The 21,726-nt window shown below is 43.2% G+C and overlaps 1 protein-coding gene across 1 annotated transcript in view; it reads left to right on the forward strand.

Moving 5' to 3' along the window:
* camk1a (calcium/calmodulin-dependent protein kinase Ia) overlaps nucleotides 1-21,726 on the forward strand; it is a 121,435-nt gene that overhangs the window by 12,879 nt on the left and 86,830 nt on the right. The window contains 1 exon segment of the mRNA XM_034166388.1: nucleotides 9,968-10,086. Coding sequence (XP_034022279.1) covers nucleotides 10,001-10,086 — 86 coding nt within the window. The 5' untranslated portion in view covers nucleotides 9,968-10,000.

Here is a 21,726-nt window from a genome sequence, read left to right on the forward strand (position 1 = left end):
GTCGCTCAGGACAGAAAGGCGCCATTACTAAGGGTGGAGATGTGCCGATCATCAGTAATAAACTGACCGCTTTTTTTGCACTAGCATCGCTATTTCTTAACAGATTTTAATAAATGTAGGCTTGTTTTAAAGCCAGTTGAAAGCTCTTTCTAATGAACCTATGCATGTGTGGGTGAAAAAAAACTTTTATGTAAAATGCAGAAATTTGGGGAAATTATGACAAACTGTGCTGCTTTTCTTCTCTCTATTGTTGCTATTTGTTAACAGATTGTAATAAAAGTAGGCTTGTTTTAAAGCCCTTTAATTGCTCTTTCTAATGAACCCATACATGTCTGGGTAGAAAAAAAATGTTTTATGTAAAGTGTGGAAATTTGGTGAAAATATGCCATTCTGTTCATTTACTGTGATGTTTTTTTTCCTGTCATCATAATTCTCGATGGATTTTTATGAATGAAGCCTTGTAAGTTGTACTCAAGCTGATTAAAAGCTCTAATGAACCCATACATGCCTGGATAAAAAATCCTTATGTATTAAAATATAAATCTGAATTATGCCTTGCCATTGTGCTCATTTACCTTGCTGCTTTTTCCACTGTAATATTATTGCTAGTCTTTTAATGACAACAACATATATATGATTTTTACTAACATTTTATTACAAGTAGATATAAAGCCATTCAAAAGTTATGACTTTTGACCCTCAGTCAGGGTAAAAAGTACCTCCTCCACCCCCTCCAACCACACTGTTAAAATTTAAATGCCGCCTGTGACCACCATGTACATATCATATTAAAAAACAACTGCAAGTATATATATATATATATATATATATATATATATATATATATATATATAGACATAAATATATTTAAACATTTTTGTTTCCGCATGTGAACGCAGCTTAATGAAAAGAACTTAGGTGTTGAGTTATAGTCTCAGTATATTGATATTAAATTGCGACATAACGACTTTAAAATAGACATTTGTTTTACATAATTACATTAAGGCTATTGTACAGTTCATTTTAGTATTCGAGAATTTGTTTTTGTAGTTGGTGCAGTTGATGGTGAAGCACTGGCTGCCTTTTTTCCCCTCATTTCGCTTCTGTTTAACTGGCTCAAGGCGCTCTCTCCACCTTTAGTAATAGCCGCCATGTGGCACGCCACTAGTCACGTGACGTCCATTCCAGTCTCTATTTCCATGATTAAAACAGGTGCGCAAAATGGGAACAGGAAACAAAAACACATGTGCAAATATAAACAACACAAGGTGACAAAAAAATAATCAAACAGCAGCCGGTGATGAATAACCTAACGGACATCAAAGGGTGAGTGGAAACTAAATAACCAACCATAACCACAGAAGACGAGAAATCATAATACAAAAAGTAATGTCAAACTTGGAAGTGAACAAAAAGCAACAAAGTAGAAACCAATATGAAAAGGAGGTGATCAGAACACAAATGATAATCAGAGCTCAACCACAACAAAAACCTAAATCCAGAACTAAACCAGCAAAGCAACGTGGAACTCAGAATAGCCAGTGTGCACATGATGACAACAAAAAGACACAGAAACACGGATCGGGGAAGAAACAGAAGACCAACACGGGCAGGGGACATATAACACACACACACACACACACACACACACACACACACACACACACACACACACACACACACACACACACACACACACACACACACACACACACACACACACACACACACACAAAAACCAGAAACTGCACCACTGCTTCTGTTTTTGTTCTTTGCGTTCCCCAGTTTTGTTACATTCATGGGCCTTATGTCCTTTCTGTCAGGCGTGGCACAAACAGAGCAGGACACAAATGCAAAACTCTCAAAGGCAGACTGGTGTAAGAAAAAGGTTTAATTTAACAAGCAGGGATTTGGTACACAGGAGGTCCAGCAGCGAAGCAAAGGTACAGACAGATGTGAGGCTGAGGCTTGGTCCAAAAAACAGGCTGAGGTCAAAAAGCACGGCATGGAGGTGTTCAGAGGCAAGGACAAGTTCAAGGTCAAAGGAAAAGCAAGGTTAAACACTAGCAGGCAAAACAAGACGAGGAACGGCTGGAAAGTGAATAACATTCAACAATCGGGCAGTGAGCTGTGAGACTGTGAGGGCTTAAATAACTGGTGGTGTAATTAGTGTAACAAGATGCAGATGTCAGTGAAAGTTCTGGAAGGGGGCGTGACTAGTGAACAAAGATTAAGCATGGGCAAGATTAATGGAGAAGGGAGTGCACAAAGTGGAGTGATGTCAGATACAAAGATGCGTGAGCAGGTGCAAGAGCGGGAGTGAATGAAAATGCAAAACAGACAGCATCAAACTGTGGGAGACAAAGACACGATGCAGGTGCAGGATGTGGAGTGAAACAGAAATAAGCACAAAGCTACAACTGAATATAATATTACTGTGAACAGGAACCAACATGAACATGAGAACTAAACTAAACATGAACTGGCAATACAGACTTGAACAGGAGACATGGAGCAAAATACTAAAACAATATTAAACACAAACTGACTTAAGAAAACAAGGCAGTAAGACAAACCATAAGAAAAAGCAGTGACCAAACAATAACCAAAACAAATCCTGACATAACAGTACAACAAATATTATAACCAAGAGGAACAAGTGATACCTTAATAAACAATGACTGAAAACTACTTGAACAGAACGAAAGGTCAAAGTAAAAAGTGACAAAGAAAACAAAGTGACAAATCAAAACAGAACAGAGAATAACCATATGATGAAAATGAAATAACCAGTGAATCATAATAAAAAGAACAAAGTGACAAGAAAAACATGACAGAATAAATCCTGATGAAAATAAATATTAATAAATCAAAGCTGAAGCAGGCAGGAAACAACAAAAAGGGGGAAAACAAGGGCTCAGCGCCCTGACCTGGCCAAATCCCTGACACTTTCTGACCGCAGCTGTAGCACGTTATCTCTGGGCTCTCCCTGCCTTTGATCTTGGGCCAATTATTTACCTTGATCATGTTGTCATTTGAGTTTATGCTCTTTTCAGTCATCTCAAAGCTTCTTAACTTGGCTTTGAAGTCACTGAAAGTCATTTCTTTCTTTGTTTGTGTAATGTGAATCGAGAAATGCTAAATTGATTCTGGCAAGCTTTTAAGAACCGTTGCAATAAGCAAGCTGTCACTTAATGTCTCTTTAGTATTTCTCAGAGCTGTAATTGCAGTCTCAGCTCTTATAATGTAGTCTGTGATACTTTCATTTGCTGTTTTCTGCAGTGATATTAGCTTAGAGGCTATATTTGTCCAAACCTGCATAATGTTCTCTCAATATTTTTAGCACGTTCCTTCCATCATCAGTGGCTTTCTCCTCACTAAACACTCTATCATCTAAAACCTGTATCAGTTCCTTCATTTTTCTCATTGTCATGTTCTTCTTCTTCCTCAGTGCTTGGCTCTCTCAATATGGTGACCTTTATCCCAAGTAGCTGTAGGTGTCCCAAAAACTTTGTTTCCCATAACTTGTAATTTCTCTCGTCCCTGTCGAAGCTCAAACGGCTCCACTGGTTTCCTCCATTTATCCTGGGCCCATAACCTGTTGGTTCATTCATCTTAAGGGCAGGAATACTGAGGTAACTTGCACATTTCATGGGGGAACAATAGAGACTCACACATCATCAATATCTTTGTCAGGAACACACAAAAAAAATCCTCCCTCTGCTGGCCATTTATTAAGCGTGCACTTCCTGTGATCTCTTCACTGGCTTCCTGTCCGTGTGAGATCAGATTTTAAGGTTCTGCTACTAGCCTATAAAGTTGTTCACTGACTGGCACCTCCTTACTTAGCTGACCTAAGTAAACCCTACGTACCGGCCTGGGCTTAGCGTTCTCAGGGTGCAGGACTACTTTGTGCCCCTAGAGTGAATAAAAAGTCTGTGGGTCACAGAGCTTTCTCTTATCATGCCCCTGTTCTGTGGAATGATCTCCCTGCATCAATAAAACAGTCAGATTCTGTAGAGACTTTTACGTCCAGACTTAAGACGCACTTATTTTCCCTTTCGTATGGCTAGCATACTGGCATAGTATGTTACTATTCTTTTTGCTCTTTTAATTTCATTTTATTAGGAAATGGAGTGTGCCACTGCCTCAAATTTATCTAAATTCTGGATCTTTTAGTGAAGCTTAGGGCTCATGGCCAGCGAACACCTTAGTATTTCTTTTGTCTTTCTTGTTGCTTAATGCTGACAAATTACACTGTATTTGTTGTCTTTCTGATGCCTGATTCAGTTTTTTCTTTTCTCTCTGTTTGAGGTGCAGCTCCATACAGAGATGGGTGTGGTGTCTGTTCCTGAAACCCTCCTGTCCTGTGCACAGCCACATTTCCTGTATAATCATTCTGTGAATTGTTTTGTAATTTCTGTCGGTAGCATGGTCCAAGCAGAGGGTCACCCCTTTGAGTCTGGTCTGCTTGAAGTTTCTTCCTTTTTTTTTTTCTCCTTGTCTGCATATACAGTAATGGTAAATGCCACACTGGCAGAACCATTTATGAACATTAATACACATATATGCAATTTATTCTTGCTGGACAGAAGGTATGTAGTGCGTGAGTGAATGTGGTGTGCGTGTGTGACCCCCATCCACCTTCCCGATCACCCTACAAGATCCTACTCAAAGCCGACTGACAACTTCTATCAGGAGGGACCAACCACCAAAACAACACAAAGAGAAACAAAAACGAAAGACAAGTGGTGAAAGCAATAACTGTGAAGTGAGACACCGAGGAGACAGTGCCCCAATATAAAACATGCCAGAACAAACCACCACACGTGAACAAGCAGTGACAGCGACAGTCTGTTGTCTAGTTAGTGAGCATTCATTCCCTAATCTAGGACACCAGAGTCTTGATCCCCTTGAGAGCACCCAAAACCGAATTGTGATGTTGGCCACAAACACGTGATCAGCCACACACAGAGACCCAGATCACAGCTATATATCCGATCACTACTGTGGCTGGTGTGTTGGGCCAAGATAAAAGTACAGAACCCTACCATAAGACATGGACCACTCCGGCGCGTCGGAAACCATATGGCCGACTGCAAGTGACAACGGAAAAGGGCCCAGGACGCAGGGCCCCAGGAGGAACCAGGCGAAAAAGGGAAGTGGAGGGGCACAGGGGCCAGGAAGGGCAGGCACCAGAGCCACCTGGGCAGCACGACGGACCAACAAGGAAGCGGCCCGACGGCACTGGAACACACCCCCGAAACCCCCCCCAACGGAGGCCCAGGAAGTAACCCCACACCGAGGGAAGCACGCAGGGTAACGGGAGGGCCCAACAAGAGGGGGGGCCCAGAACCACACCACCCCGCCCACAACACCGGAGGGAGGTGTGAGCGGCAGCGGGGACGGGGGGCAAAGGAGCCACCACAACTGAACCCAGAGAGCAGGCAGGGACCACCAGCACACGAGGGCGGGGCCCAGCCCCTAGAAAAGAGGCGAGACCCACCCCCAGGGCCAGGAAGCACACGAGGCTCCCCCGACACCCAAGACCCCCCCCCAAGCAGCCCACAGGACCCCCCAGACACCACCAGCCCCCAAACCACCCCCACCCCGGATTCCACCCCGGAACTAAGCCCAAGGTCGGGAACTGCCTAAGCGAGAACGAGGCAACACCCCATCCTACGGAAACCGCGGCCCCCAAACCCACAGCAGCCATCCACCCCCGTTTCTTCCTCACAGGGAGTTTTTCCTTACCACTGTCACCTGTGTGCTTGGTTTGGGGGTTGGTAAGGTTAGACCTTACTTTTGTGAAGTGCCTTGAGGCAACTTTGTTGTGATTTGCTGCTATATAAATGAAAATAACTTGAAAATTGGGAAAAAAAAACCTCCCTTTCAGTGTAAGAGCACAGGTCAACAAATATACAAGCATAAAACCAAAATTGAAATTTGACATAAATTCATTATTCTATGCTCACTAACATATGATAGTGATATTTGGTCTTTGATTTCCTTGTCCTTTGTGCTTATCTTGTCTTTTTTGGTTCATCTTGCATTAATTTATCTTGTAAATTTGTGTAGTCCCAAACACATTCCCAGGATGTGTTATGATTAAACTACGGATGGTTGAACCCACAATGCAGGCAGCGATGAGGCACACGGTTGGTGCAAACACACAGGTGATTTATTGTCTCAAACAGAGGTAAATATCCAAACCAGGCAAAAACAAGGTGTGGCAGAGTCCAAAAATAAACATTTGACACAAACATGAACACCTGAAAGTGAACTGATGAGTAAATGAAAGATACATGTGTGCAAAAGTCAGTGGTTAACAGACAACAGAAAGGTGGCAAAAAAGTAACAGCATCTGTAAGTGAGTAAAATATAAAGACAAGTATGTGAAAAAGTCAAAGGTCAAGTGACATCAAAAAGATGGCAAACAACTAACAGCGTAGAAGGTGAGTAAGGGATCAAACATATTTAAACCTCAAGAAAGATTCCAAAAAGTACACCAAAATATAAATCCAAGGACACAAAAGGAGAAACAACCATGGGATTCAAAAGTGCAAACAGTGTAACATAAGAGAATACTCACAAGACTAACATCTTAAATAAACTAACACATACAAAGGAGTGATCAAACAATAATAAGAACAAAACAAATACCAATGAACATGAACAGGAAAGCATTGTGGAACTCAAAAGTGCATTATAGGCAACGGAGGCAAGAACTAACACCTGAACAGAAAACATTTATAAATCTAACAACAAAGAGAACTGAACCATATCCAAAAACTATGTGCAGAAATACAAACAGAAAGAGAGTAACGAAGATAATCAGCCTGTTAAATCCATCCATCCATTTTCTTCCGATTTATCTGGAGTCGGTCGCGGGGGCAGCAGCTCAAGCAAAGCCGCCCAGACCTCCCGATCCACACACACCTCCCCCAACTCCTCCGGGGGAACCCCGAGGCGTTCCCAAGCCAGCCAAGAGACATAGTCCCTCCAGAGTGTCCTGGGTCTTCGCCTGGGCCTCCTCCCAATGGGACATTCCTGGAACACCTCTCCAGCGAGGCGTCCAGGGGGCATCGGGAAAAGATGCCCGAGCCACCTCAGCTGGCTCCTTTCGACGTGAAGGAGCAGCGGCTCAACTCCAAGCTCCTCCAGAGTGTTCGAGCTCCTCACCCTATCTCTAAGGGAGCGCCCAGCCACCCTGCGGAGGAAACTCATCTCGGCCGCTTGTACTTATTCAACGACCACGTGGGCGACGACAGTGAGACCTGGAGGGGGGTGATCGGGAAGCACGGCCTCCCCTATCCAAACCTGAGTGGTGTTCAGTTGTTGGACTTCTGTGCTAGTCACAGTTTGTCCATCATGAACACCATGTTCGAGCACAAGCATGTCCATAAGTGCATGCGGCACCAGGACCAGCCGGAGGTCGATGAGCGACTTTGTAGTTGTATCATCTGACCTTCGGCCACGTGTCTCAGACACTCGGGTGAAGAGAAGGGCTGAGCTGTCGACCGATCACCACCTGGTGGTGAGTTGGATCTGCTGGGAGGGGAGGAAGCCGGTCAGACCTGGCAGGCCCAAACGTATCGTGAGGGTCTGCTGGGAACGATTGGCAGAACCCTCTGTCAGCGATGTCTTCAGCTCCCACCTCCAGGAGAGCTTCTCCCAGATCCCGGGGGAGGATGGAGACATGGAGTCCGAGTGGACCATGTTCTCCACCTCCATTGTCGATGCCGCCGCTCGTAGCTGTGGTTGCAAGGTCTCTGGTGCCTGTCGCGGCGGCAATCCCTGAACCCAGTGGTGGACACCGGAAGTAAGGGATGCCATCACCCTGAAGAAGGAGTCCTACTTGTCTTTGTTGGTAAGTGGGACCCCGGAGGCAGCTGACAGGTACCGGCAGGCCAAGCATGCTGCAGCCTGTGCGATTGCAGAGGCAAAAACTCGTGTCTGGGAGGAGTTCAGGGAGGCCATGGAGAAGGACTCTCGGTTGGCCTCAAAGAAATTCTGGCAAACCGTCCGATGCCTCAGGAGGCGGAAGCAGCTCTCCACCGACAATGTCTATGGTGAGGGTGGGGAGGTGTTGACTCTGACTGGGGATGTTGTCGGGCGGTGGAAGGAATACTTCGAGGATCTCCTCAATCCCATCGTCAAGTCTTCAGAAGAGGAAGCAGAGACTGGGGACTCAGAGGCGGACTCATCCATTACCCAGGCTGAAGTCACCTAGGTGGTCAGAAAGCTCCTCAGTGGCAAGGCTCCTGGGGTGGCTGAAATCCATCCTGAGTACCTTAAGTCTCTGGATGTTGTGGGACTGTCTTGGTTGACACGCCTCTGCAACATCACATGGCGGTTGGGAACAGTGCCTCTGGATTGGCAGACTGGGGTCGTGGTCCCTCTGTTTAAGAAGGGGGACCGGAGGGTGTGTTCCAACTATAGGGGGATCACACTCCTCAGCCTAGCTGGTAGGGTCTGTTCCAGAGTACTTTAGAGGAGAATTCGAACGATAGTCTAACCTCGGATTCAGGAGGAGCAGTGTGGTTTTCGTCCTTGTCGCAGCACACTGGACCAGCTCTACACCCTCCATTGGGTGCTTGAGGGTTCATGGGATTTTGCCCAACCAGTCCACATGTGCTTTGTGGATCTGGAGAAGGCGTTCGACTGTGTCCCTCGGGGCACCCTGGAGGGGGGTGCTACAGGAGTACGGGGTCCAGAGTTCTTTGCTAAGGGCTATCCCGTCCCTGTACAACTGCAGCAGGAGCTTGGTTCGCATTGCCGGTAGTAAGTCAAACCTGTTTCCAGTGCCCTGTTTCCAGGGCTGCCCTTTGTCACCAGTTCTGTTCATTACCTTTATGGACAGAATTTCTATGCGCAGCCAGGGTGTAGAGGGGGTCTGGTTTGGGAACCACAGAATCTCATCTCTGCTGTTTGCAGACGATGTGGTTCTGTTGGCTTTGTCAAATCAGGACCTTCAGCATGCACTGGGGCGGTTTGCAGCCGAGTGTGAAATGTCCGGGATGAAAATCAGCACCTCCAAATCGGAGGCCATGGTTCTCGAACGGAAAAAGGTGCCTTGCCCTCTTCAGGTTGGTGGAGTGTCCTTGCCTCAAGTGGACGAGTTTAAGTATCTCGGGGTCTTGTTCACGAGCGAGGGATGGATAGAGCGTGAGATTGACAGACGGATCGGTGCAGCATCTGCAGTGATGCGGTCGCTGTATCGGACCGTCGTGGTGAAGAGAGAGCTGAACAGGGGGGCAAAGCTCTCGATTTACCGATTGATCTACGTTCTGACCCTCACCTATGGTCATGAGCTCTGGCTCATGACCGAAAGAACAAGCTCTCGAGTACAGGCCTGTTAAATACAAACAATAATCTGGATTTTGAAAGTGTGGGAAACATTCAAGTGATGCATACTCAAGTTCTGTTAGTGTCCATACTGCACTGTTTGCCAACCAACATTAAACACCACGAATCCTCAGCAGCTTTAACTGTTAACATTACACTTTCTTATCATTCAGTAAAATCAGTTCAACTAGATGAAAGAAATGCAACCAATAATGAGGACACTTAAATCTGACAATCTATTATTTCATGGGTGATGGATTTCTTTAACACCCAAACAAGTTGTCAAGGCCAAAATGATCCTTCATACTGAAGCGGAATAAATGCAGTAATCTTGATTAATTGCAATAAAGGTAAAGCAGTGCAACACAGTCATTAATGTGGGTGACAAAAAGTGTTTGGAGCCCACAACATAAACTATGTTGTCTTTGAACAAACTTTTTTCCACCAATTTAATTTCAAGTATTTGTTTATTTATTTATTTATTTATCTGCTTCAGTCAGTTCATTAATCTTGTTTCAGTTTAGCAGGATTCTTTGGAACAAATCTTAATATAATCACTTATGTACGTGGTGGAGTAAATTTATTACAATTCATTAACTGTTTAATTTCTCTCCTGTAGGTTTAGTGTGGCGAGTCCGATCAGCATTGTAGGATGCCTCTGGGAGAGGATGGAAATGGATGGAAAAAGAAGACATCAGATATCAAAGAACATTATGACTTCAAAGAAGTGCTGGGAACGTAAGTTGCAGTGAGTTTTTTTTGTCATTATCAGAGCAGAGGGACTTCCCTCAGGTGAAAGTGGACAAATGCTGTGGAACACCACTGGCAAGAACCCTAAAAACCTCTGAATTACTGTGCCATATTGTTATGGTTTGGGGCAAGGAACAAAGTCAAAGAGAACCCCAAAGGCAGGCAGCCAGGACTCAAACGTAGTGGTACAAAAACCAAGGTGCTTTATTAATCCAAATTGATCCTGTTTGGCAACTTCTGTTGATCTCTTTGGACAAATTTAAAACTTGGATAATAATAATTGAAGGAAGTTTTCCTGCATTAGTGTTGATATGTCTGCTTTTCCATAATGTGTATGTATGAGGGTTGGCTGAAAAGTTCTGCCTCCTGTGTGTTTATTACAATAACAAACAAGATACATGCATCACATGTACTGAAACGAAGCTTGGGATGTTGTTTATCAGGTGGTGTCATTGCTTTTCTAGGAGCAGAGGATTAACAACATTACTGATAACAAAATTGCTGAACACCGCGGGGACCAGAGACACAAAAAATACTGACAAATGAAGAGCAACAAAGAAACACCTAATAGTTATCACAATATCGATAACAATACATTAAGCAAAACAATTCAATCAACCGGCCCCCGAACATCAAACAAGGAGTGACTATAAAGATGGAACTTGTGAACAACAGGTGTGCAGACCACCAGAAGGCAGAAGAACCGATGCACGTGAATGGAAAGACACAGAGAAAACAACTACACAGACAATAACTGGAGAAAGATAATAAATCTGACAACAAGGGATGAGTAGGAAAAATAATTAACAATAACCAAGACCACAGATGAAGAGAAATAACACACAGAAATAAAAAAAACAACCTCTGAGCTGAATAAATACAACACTAAGAACAAAACATCACGGATAACAAACATACATAACAATCAACACAAAAACGTGATCAAAACCAGAATTACAATAGAACATGGAACCAAGAACTAAACTGTGCACACAAAACGTCAGAACACAACAAACATAAACCAACACAAATGAACAATATACACAGGGGATGTGGCAAGACACAAGACAGAGAGAATGAATGGGGGCAATGTACTGGACACACACACACACACACACACACACACACACACACACACACACACACACACACACACACACACACACACACACACACACACACACACACACACACACACACACACACACACACACACACACACACACACACACACACAGTGTTTCTTTTAAAGTCTTGTGACCTTATGATGTAAACCTACACACCTCCCATAAGTGTTTCACTTTATTTATATTCAGTTAGCTTTTTGTTCCTTTCATACTTTCTCAGCTTTCCAGTTATTTTTATATTCTGTTAGCTTTTGAGTTTGCTTATAATTCTTTTCTTTTACCCCTTGGTCACATTAGCTACAAGAAACAGAGGCAAAGTGATCAGCTGCCATTCATTTTCAATTAGAGTGGACTTCTTACAAAAACAGAGACAAATGGTCACTACGATGCCAGCCAAGCACGGTCAAAATAGAGGCAAATTCTATTTTATCCAAATATTGAGTTATGCGACACAACTACAGCCAATCCAAGTGAAGGAATTGTGACATCAGTATGATGTACGTTGGTTGGTTGCTCGCTCACTCGAACAATATAATCCAAGAATTTACTGTCAAACAGCTGTATTTCTATGTAAATCTAATATGTTTGGCATTTTCTCTCATATTTTGTAAAAGTTAAAGAGAAATAAACACGTCTATATCTAAAAATGTTGTTTTTGTAACCAGATAATACCTCTGAAGTTATTTACAAGACATCTTACAGAGATGTTAGCGTGCGAATTAATGATACAGGAACATCACTGTGAAAGACGTTGGACTGAAACAAATCAATTGAACTTTGGCTGTGTTGAGTGGTCATGCATGGACTAAGACCTCTTAGTGACCATAATCGATTAGAACATTGTGCACAGCTACCCATGAGCTACGCACGCCTTGGAAATGCTCATCAAACATCCTCATTTGTAGCTAATCTGACTGTAGTTTAAATGTTTTTAGTTAGCTTTATGTTTTGTAAAATCACTTAATTTATATAGTGTCAAATCACAACATAAGTCACCCCATTGTGCTTCACAAGGGTAACCTCACCAACCCCCCTGGCCAAGCACATAGGCAACAGTGACAAGGAAAAACTCTTAAGGAAGAAACCTCAAGCAGGCCAGACTCCAACAGGTGATCTACTGCTTTGGCCACACTAGCAATCACAAAAACCAAGTGAACAAAAGCAAAATAACCATCCCCAAAGTAAAATCCCTGTGATAAAGTCCAATGGGCAGTTCATCACAACTGCTGTTGTTAACTTTTCAGTTAGCATTTCTGTTAGCATTATTTCATTTCAGAGATGGTATGGTTGTGCAGTGACTTGTATTCTTGCTTCATAACAGCATTGTGAATTTGGTCAGTAGTTAATCTTCCTGTCTTGGGCATTGCATCAGCAGTTTTGAACTTAACTATCAAAAGTAAAGTCTTATATTGTATGCACAATTTGACCTGCGCTGCCTTTGTGATGATGGTTTTTAACACCATCTGACGAATAAACTGATGGTGAGTACAGGTTATTTGCTCTGGAAGTTTATTAATTCTCCACAAACACCCACAACATCAATGAGTGTTTGTGTAATGAACTTGTACAGTTTTGGTTCAAGCCAGGATGGCTGCCTAGCAACTCCTTGTGATTGGTCCCTGGTGTTGTCAGTCTTATTCTTATTCAAACAAGAAATACATTGACACCATCTGACCTGAATGATTTTTAATTGCAGTGATGATCATGAAATGAAGCTGATCTTGTTGCAGGCATGGCTGAGATCTCAGAGTTAATAATATTTAGGCAGCTTGTCCTCCAAGACAGTTGTGATGTTTTTCAGAGGTGGGATGAATTAACCATCAAGTCACTCTCAAGTCATGAATCAGCAAGTCCCAAGTCAAGTCTCAAGTCAGCTTGCAAACAATTGGTGGTCATTATGACTTGCAACTTGACTTGGGACTTGCTGATTCATGACTTGAGAGTGACTTGATGGTGACTTCCTCCCACCTCTGATGTTTTTTTTCTTTTTTTAATGGGAAGAATTGACATGTGACAGTGACATGATCTGACAGTTCCACTCTCCGCTTTTCTGCTGAGTGAATCAGTGACAATACATTTCATCCTGCAGCTTTCTGTGATACAATTTGATTTAATTCTTATCACTTATCGTTTAACAGTGCACTAATTATAGTACAAAATTGGATTAAATCTGAGAGACTGAGCAGAAAGCAGCGCTGTTCTGTTCCAGCCTGCAGTTTGGCTCATCAACACATGAATCTCAAGTTCAGTTCACTCATGAAAAATCTGGTGCCAACATATTTCCTGTTACTTTTGCGCCGACCCTGATTCCATTGTGCCATTGCAAGAAAGTCTGGGAGCTAAAATCAATGATTTCAAATGAAAAATTAATTTAATACGGCTTCTTTTTAATAATTGAAATTACAGAGAAAATCTATTTTCGACCAGCCAGCAAATGCTACCCTGTGTACGCAGTGCTGCTGAGGGATGGGCTCATGTGGACCTGTGATTGCACTCCAGGGGGACATGACTGAGCCCACATGGTTGAGGAGCACCTCTCCCCCCAAAAACTAAGCAGAAGTGATCTAGCTCATGTCCACCTGTGATGACACGGGAGTGCCATATGGAGCGTGGTTGTTTTTTTCTTTCAAAAACTGAAAGGTTACATTTATTAAAGGCGCAGGTACAAATTTTAGGTTATGTTATACAACTGCAAGTGAATGGACATAATTGTGTATAAATTTAGAAATTTACGAGTATTCTTGAGTGGTTTGGCAGTTTTTTTCATGATTAAAATCCACAAAATAACCCAAATCCAGAGCATAGCCCTCAAGTCTGGAGATTACCCCATAACATAGCAGCTCAGTATGCCAACAAAACATTAATATCCCATCACACTACAGGCCAAATGAGCCTGAATCTCATCTGAATGAAAATTTGACATACATTCGGAGTGCGTCGAGGTGCATTCGAAAATGTTGGAAAGCATTCTCAAAGCAGTCTACACAATAGGGCACAGTCAAGGTGGAACCACTATCGAACAGTAATCAAAGTGTCGACTGCATTCTAAACAATTGGATGGTGTGAAAACGGCATTTATGACATTCTAATCACGTTTGGGGACATTTGGCATGTTTCCGCCATGTCAAATGGTGGGTGAATGTCCCAAATGTGCTTGAATGTACTATGATTGCACGTGGATTATATTCTGCCAAATCGCAATTGGACCACAATCGTACATCTTGTAAGTGCATTCTCATTGTTCTCACAGCAATCTGGCAGCTGTCCAGGAACTCTTACTGTGTTCCTCATACATTTATACTGGGTTCGAATGGCTGTGCACCATAATTCTTATTCCCTCCCAGATGTGGTGCAAATTTAGTTTTTTTGACACTCTGTGTGAGTCAGCTTGGCTTGTGCGCATTTGTACTACAACCCCAATTCCAGTGAAGTTGGGATGTTGTGTAAAATGTAAATAAAAACAGAATACAATGATTTGCAAATCCTCTTCAACCTATATTCGATTGAATACACCACAAAGACAAGATATTTAATGTTGAAACTGATTTTATTGTTTTTGTGCAAATATTTGCTCATTTTGAAATGGATGCCTGCAACACGTTTTAAAAAAGCTGGGACAGTGGTATGTTTACCACTGTGTTACATCACCTTTCCTTCTAGCAACGCTCAATAAGTGTTTGGGAACTGAGGACAGTAATTGTTGACGATTTGCAGGTGGAATTCTTTCCCATTCTTGCTTGATGTGTGAATTCAGTTGTTCAACTGTCTGGGGTCTCCGCTGTCGTATTTTGCGCTTCATAATGCGCCACACATTTTCAATGGGCGACAGGTCTGGACTACAGGCAGGCCAGTCTAGTACCCGCACTCTTTTACTATGAAGCCACGCTGTTGTAACACGTGCAGAATGTGGCTTGGCATTGTCTTGCTGAAATAAGCAGGGACGTCCCTGAAAAAGACGTTGCTTGGATGGCAGCATGTGTTGCTCCAAAACCTGGATGTACCTTTCAGCATTGATGGTGCCATCACAGATGTGTAAGTTGCCCATGCCATGGGCACTAACACACCCCCATACCATCACAGATGCTGGCTTTTGAACTTTGCGCTGGTAACAATCTGGATGGTCTTTTTCCTCTTTTGTCCAGAGGACACAATGTCCATGATTTCCAAAAACAATTTGAAACGTGGACTCATCAGACCACAGCACACTTTTCCACTTTGTGTCTGTCCATTTCAAATGAGCTCGGGCCCAGAGAAGGTGGCAGCGTTTTTTGGATGTTGTTGATGTATGGCTTTCGATTTGCATGGTAGAGTTTTAAGTTGTACTTGTAGATCTAGCGACGAACTGTGTTAACTGACAGTGGTTTTCTGAAGTGTTCCTGTGCCCACGCAGTAAGATCCTTTACACAATTATGTTGGTTTTTAATGCAGTGCTGCCTGAGGGATCGAAGGTCACTGACATTCAATGTTGGTTTTCAGCCTTGCTGCTTACGTGTAGAAACTTCTCCAGATTCTCTGAAACTTCTGGTTATACATTGAGAAACATTGTTCTTAAACTGTTGGACTATTTTTTCATGCAGTTGTTCACAAAGTGGTGATTCTCACCCCATCTTTGCTTGTGAACGGCTGAGACTTTTGGGGATGCTCCATTTATACACATTCATGAGTGTCCTCAGTTCCCAAATGCTTAATGACTGTTGTTAGAAGGAAAGGTGATGTAACACAGTGGTAAACATACCACTGTCCCAGCTTTTTTGAAACGTGTTGCAGGCATCCATTTCAAAATGAGCAAATATTTGTACAAAAACAATAAATTTTATCAGTGTGAACATTAAATATCTTTTCTTTGTGGTGTATTCAATTGAATATAGGTTGAAGAAGATTTGTAAATCATTGTATTCTGTTTTTATTTACATTTTACACAACGTCCCAACTTCATTGGAATTGGGGTTTTAAGTGTGATTGGGGTCTTAGCAATCCCTGTCCCAAGCTACCTCAGAACTTATAATTATTAAGTGTACAAGGGGAAAAAAATCAGGCAGTTAGAGATTAATCAATCATGGTATTACAACAAATAATAGGGTCCCTTCATACTTAACATGATTTAAGTCGACTAGCGCACAAAGGAGGAATTACATGCCACTTGTGAAAAATCATAGCTGCCTCCAACGCCTCGTACACCTGTTGTTACTATTTGCACACGCCAGTGGCTGAAAGACAGCATTTGCCCTGTGCGAGCCCACTGAACCCTCTCGCGGCAGGTGTCGGCCAAATTCCAGGTGACACACACGAACATGTAACACCGCTCGCTTGGCTCTTAGAAAATGTGTGGCCAGCAGACAGTCACTTTCGAGCTGGGTGTGAAATTTGTCTAAGTGCACCCCATGACTGTGAAGTTGCCAAGTACACGTGGTGTGCCAGAGTGTCAGCTTCCCCACAACACGTGTGCATGTGTTCCGCGCACCCCTGCTCCCCCAACACATGGCGTATGTTTATCAGTTTGAACATTAAATATCTTGTCTTTGTGGTGTATTCAATTGAATATAGGTTGAAGAGGATTTGCAAATCATTGTATTCTGTTTTTGTTTACATTTTACACAACATCCCAACTTTATTGGAATTAGGGTTGTAATATACAAACAGTTCTTGGCCTTATCTCATCTGGTCTTACTCCATATTTGGTACAACTGTAGTATGTGTGAGTGGGTATATATAGTACATAAAATTAAAAGAGATCCAATGCAGTGTAACTCCCATAAATCCAGAGGAAAGAGCTTGCAAAGCTTTGCATATGAAGCTCCTTGTATAAGATGGTTTCTGCATAGCGTAGATTTTACTAGCGCCCCAGGTGTGAGCTAAGCTGACATTCTCTCACCAAACGGATGACTTATACATTTAATATGCAGGCTGGGGAAGCTCCTCCAACATTTTGCTAATTTGATCCACTGGAGCAGCTGAACTGCAGTGTAACTCTGTTGTAAATCCAACATAAACATCATCGTAAACCAAGCATAAACCTGGTGCATCGCATAGTGTCTGTGAGCAGTCCAACAGCCAATTGTCAAACGCTAAATATGGTGATGGTGGTGGCGATGTGGGGGCAGGTGGAAGCTCTAGTATTTTGCTAATGTTTAAGGCCAATGTGACATCATATGAAATCAATATTCCATTCAAGAGATTCTGGCATCTGGACAGTCCAATCCAGCCAATGGTTGTGAGCAGCACAACAGATCATTTAGTGATACAACAGAATGAATACTGAGGATTGTTTGTTGCCGTATTTCCAAAATGAACAGTAAAAATGTGAAGTAATTTTCCTTCTCTCTTGTCTTTATAGCTGGACCTGACAGAGAGCAGATTTTTGACAGAAAGCTCCTTAAACTTGCAGAGCAGATTATAGTGCAGCTTTAATCAGGAATCCATTGTGTGAAGTTAGTTGATTTATGTTGAAATGCTATGTTCAGATCCAGCTAATTCTCACAGTCCACCCTCTGTTTGGTGTCCAGGACCGGTTACGACCGCCATGTGTCTTAAAGGCAAGCTCAAATTTCCCGTACTACACATATTCCATTTTCTCAAACAATATAGTAATAATACTAACAGAATAAATCAGAAAAGACATGCACATCCATGATGTGTAAAAAAGGTGTGCTGGATCAAAAAAGAGACAAATATCAAAACAAAAAATTTGCACATCTTTTATCTAAATAAAACTTTTTGCATGGGAGCATTCAGGTTGTGCAGATTTTTAGTTTTAACAATACTAACAGAAACAATAGCAGTTTTTATTCAATGTATCAGAAGACGATGAAGAAGAGGAGGAGAACGTTTCCATAAACAGTGGGAGAAGAAGAAAACTAAAAGGGTGGAAATGAGAGTGGGGACTTTGAATGTTGGAAGTACGAGGTCTGTCCATAAAGTATCGTACCTTTTTATTTTTTCAAAAACTATATGGATTTCATTCATATGTTTTTACGTCAGACATGCTTGAACCCTCGTGCGCATGCGTGTGTTTTTCCATGCCTGTCGGTGACGTCATTCGCCTGTGAGCACGCCTTGTGGAAGGAGTGGTCCCGCCCCCTCGTCGGATTTTCACTGGAAATGGCGGAATGAAAAGGACTTTTTTTCCATCAGAATTTTTTCAGAAGCTGTTAGAGACTGGCACCTAGAAACCATTCGAAACATTTATCTGGCTTTCAGTGAAAATTTTACGGGCTTCACAGAGAATAAGGACTTTAACTACAGCTTTAAGGACCCCTTTAAGGACGGTCGGTGCGCCGCGCTGCGAGCTGCGATGATGCGGCACAAACCACTGGATCATTTCTAAGCTGATGGCTTAGAAAGCCAGATAAATGTTTCGAATGGTTTCTTGGTGCCAATCTCTAACAGCTTCTGAAAAAATTCTGATGGTAAAAAAGTCCTTTTCATGCCGCCATTTCCAGACAATGAAAATCCGACGAGGGGGCGGGACCACTCCTTCCACAAGGCGTGCTCACAGGCGAATGACGTCACCGACAGGCATGGGAAAACTCACGCATGCGCACGAGGGTTCAAGCATGTCGGACGTAAAAACATATGAATGAAATCCATATAGTTTTTGAAAAAATAAAAAGAACCGTTAATTTATGGACAGACCACGTATGACTGGTAAAGGGAGAGAGCTGGCTGATATGATGGAGAGGAGAAAGGTAGACATATTGTGTGTGCAAGAGACCTAGTGGAAGGGAAGTAAGAGCAGGAGCATCAGTGGTGAAGTTGTTGTACCATGGTGAGGACAGGAAGAGAAATGGTGTTGGGGTCATTTTAAAGGAAGAGTATGTTAAAAGTGTGTTGGAGGTTAAGCGAGTATCTGACAGGGTGATGAGTGTGAAGTTGGAAATTGAAGGGGTGATGATGAATATCATCAGTGCATATGCCCCACAGGTAGGTTGTGAGATGAAGGAGAAAGAAGATTTCTGGAGTGTGTTAGATGAGGTGGTGGAGAGTGTGCCCAAGCATGAAAGAGTGGTGATAGGAGCAGACTTCAATGGGCATGTTGGCGAAGAGAACAGAGGTGAGGAGGAAGTAATGGGTAGATATGGTCTCAAGTATAGGAATGGGAAGGACAGATGGTAGTCGATTTTGCAAAAAGGATGGAAATGGCTGTGGTGAATACCTACTTTAAGAAAAGGGAGGAGCACAGGGTAACATATAAGAGTGGAGGAAGGTACACACAGGTGGACTACATTCTTTATAGGAGATGCAAGCTAAAAGAAATCAGAGACTGTAAGGTGGTGGCAGGAGAGATTGTCATTAGACAGCATAGGATGGTTGTTTGTAGGATGACTTTAGAGGTAAAGAAGAAAAAAAGAGTGAGAGCTCAACAAAGGATCAGATGGTGGAAGCTGAAGGAGGAAGACTGTTTTGTGAAATTTAGCGAGCAGGTGAGAGAAGCACTGGTTGGAAGGGAAGCAGTTTTGGACAACTGGAAAAGTACTGCAGATGTGGTGAGGGAGACAGCTAGGACAGTACTGGGTGTGTCATCTGGACAGTGGAAGGAAGACAAGGAGACTCGGTGGTGGAATGAAGAGGTCCAGGAAAGCATAAGGAGAAAGAGGCTGGCGAAAAAGTTTTGGGATAGTCGGAGAGATGAAGAAAGTAGACAGCAGTACAAGGAGATGCGGCGTAAGGCGAAAAGAGAAGTGGCAAAAGCGAAGGAAAAGGCATATTGCGAGGTGCACAAGAAGTTGAATAGTAAGGAAGGAGAAAAGGACTTGTACTGATTGGCCAGACAAAGGGACAGAGCTAGAAAGGATGTGCAGCAGGCTAGGGTGGTAAAAGATGCACATGGTAATGTGCTGACGAGTGAGGAGTGTGTGCTGAGAAGGTGGAGGGAATATTTTGAAGAGCTGATGAATGAAGAAAATGAGTGAGAGAAAAGGCTGGATGATGTGGTGAGAGTAAGTCAGGAAGTACAAGAGATTGGTAAGGAAGAAGTGAGGGCTGCTATGAAGAGGATGAAGAGTGGAAAGGCAGTTGGTCCAGATGACATGTTATGTGTCGGACGCAGGACGGAGAACCGACCAGCGTTTGAAGGACCCAGTATAAAATAAGCAGAGCATGGTACAAAGGATAACTGAATTTAATAACATAACAGTGATGTGCTAAATTACAAACAAATGAGTGCGCGGTCTGGCGTGGTGGAATGACGGTGTGCTCCCAGCAGCACAAACGGTCCGGAGCCAGAAACAGTTCGGACCCAAGGACCCCGCCGACACTCCCCAGGTGTCCGCGACAAACCGAGTCTGTGAAAGAAGAAACCATCATGTGAGTCCACACTCCACACACAGAGAGACCACTCAAAGGTGTACATAAACAGCAAACACTTCCTGGCTTAATCACTAATCAGCTTCCCACCCTGCAGGCATGAAACACCCAGTTCACATCCTCCACTGCAGTGGAAGCTGATTAAACGACTAACATAACAGCTCAATATAATAAGGTGTGAGGGACACCACATTTACTGACTGTACTAATGTTAGTCACAAAACCTACTGTACCTCAGGAAGTGTGCTGACGAGCGTGAGACCTCACCCCCTCCTCTTTCACAGACCATGGCATCAAAACCTGGTACGGTCTCTGCATCCAAGATGATGAGATGGCTCTCGAGACGACGATCTCACCCGTCTGGTCACAAGGTCGAGTCTCTGGCAAATACACACTGTGTACTCCAGCCTTAAATGCAACCATGCCCCAATCCATAGAGATGCACCACAGCTGTGAGTCCTGATGAGCTGCACATGACAAGCCTCAGGTGATCAGGGTGAGGTCCTAATAGCTCAGCCACACAGCCACTCAGTCCTAAACGCAAGCCAGCTGGAAGGAAAAACAAAAGACAGAACAGAAGACAGAAACAAAAGGCAGCTAGGCACCCCCAGCCATACAACATGACATTCCAGTAGAGGCATGGAAATGTCTAGGAGAGATGGCAGTGGAGTTTCTAACCAGATTGTTTAATAAAATCTTGGAAAGTGAAAGGACGCCTGAGGAGTGGAGACGAAGTGTGCTGGTTCCTATTTTCAAGAACAAGGGTGATGTGCAGAGCTGCAGTAACTACAGAGGCATAACGTTGATCAGCCACAGCATGAAGTTATAGGAAAGAGTAGTAGAAGCTAGGCTTAGAAAACAGGTGAAGATCTGTGAGTGCAATATGTGCAGTATGGTTTCATGCCGAGAAAGAGCACTACAGATGCAATGTTTGCTCTGAGAATACTGATGGAGAAGTACTGAGAAGGCCAGAAAGAGTTACATTGTGTGTTTGTGGATTTAGAAAAAGCTTATGATAGGGTACCAAGAGAAGAGCTGTGGTATTGTATGAGGAAGTCTGGAGTGGCAGAGAACAGTGGTGAGATGCGCAGTAGGAATGACAGACTCATTCAAGGTGGAGGTGGGATTACACCAAGGATCAGCTCTGAGTCCTTTCTTGTTCGTAATGGTGATGGACAGGTTGACGGATGAGATCAGA

The sequence above is a fragment of the Thalassophryne amazonica genome, chromosome 3, assembly GCF_902500255.1.
Source record: "Thalassophryne amazonica chromosome 3, fThaAma1.1, whole genome shotgun sequence".
NCBI lineage: Eukaryota > Metazoa > Chordata > Actinopteri > Batrachoidiformes > Batrachoididae > Thalassophryne > Thalassophryne amazonica.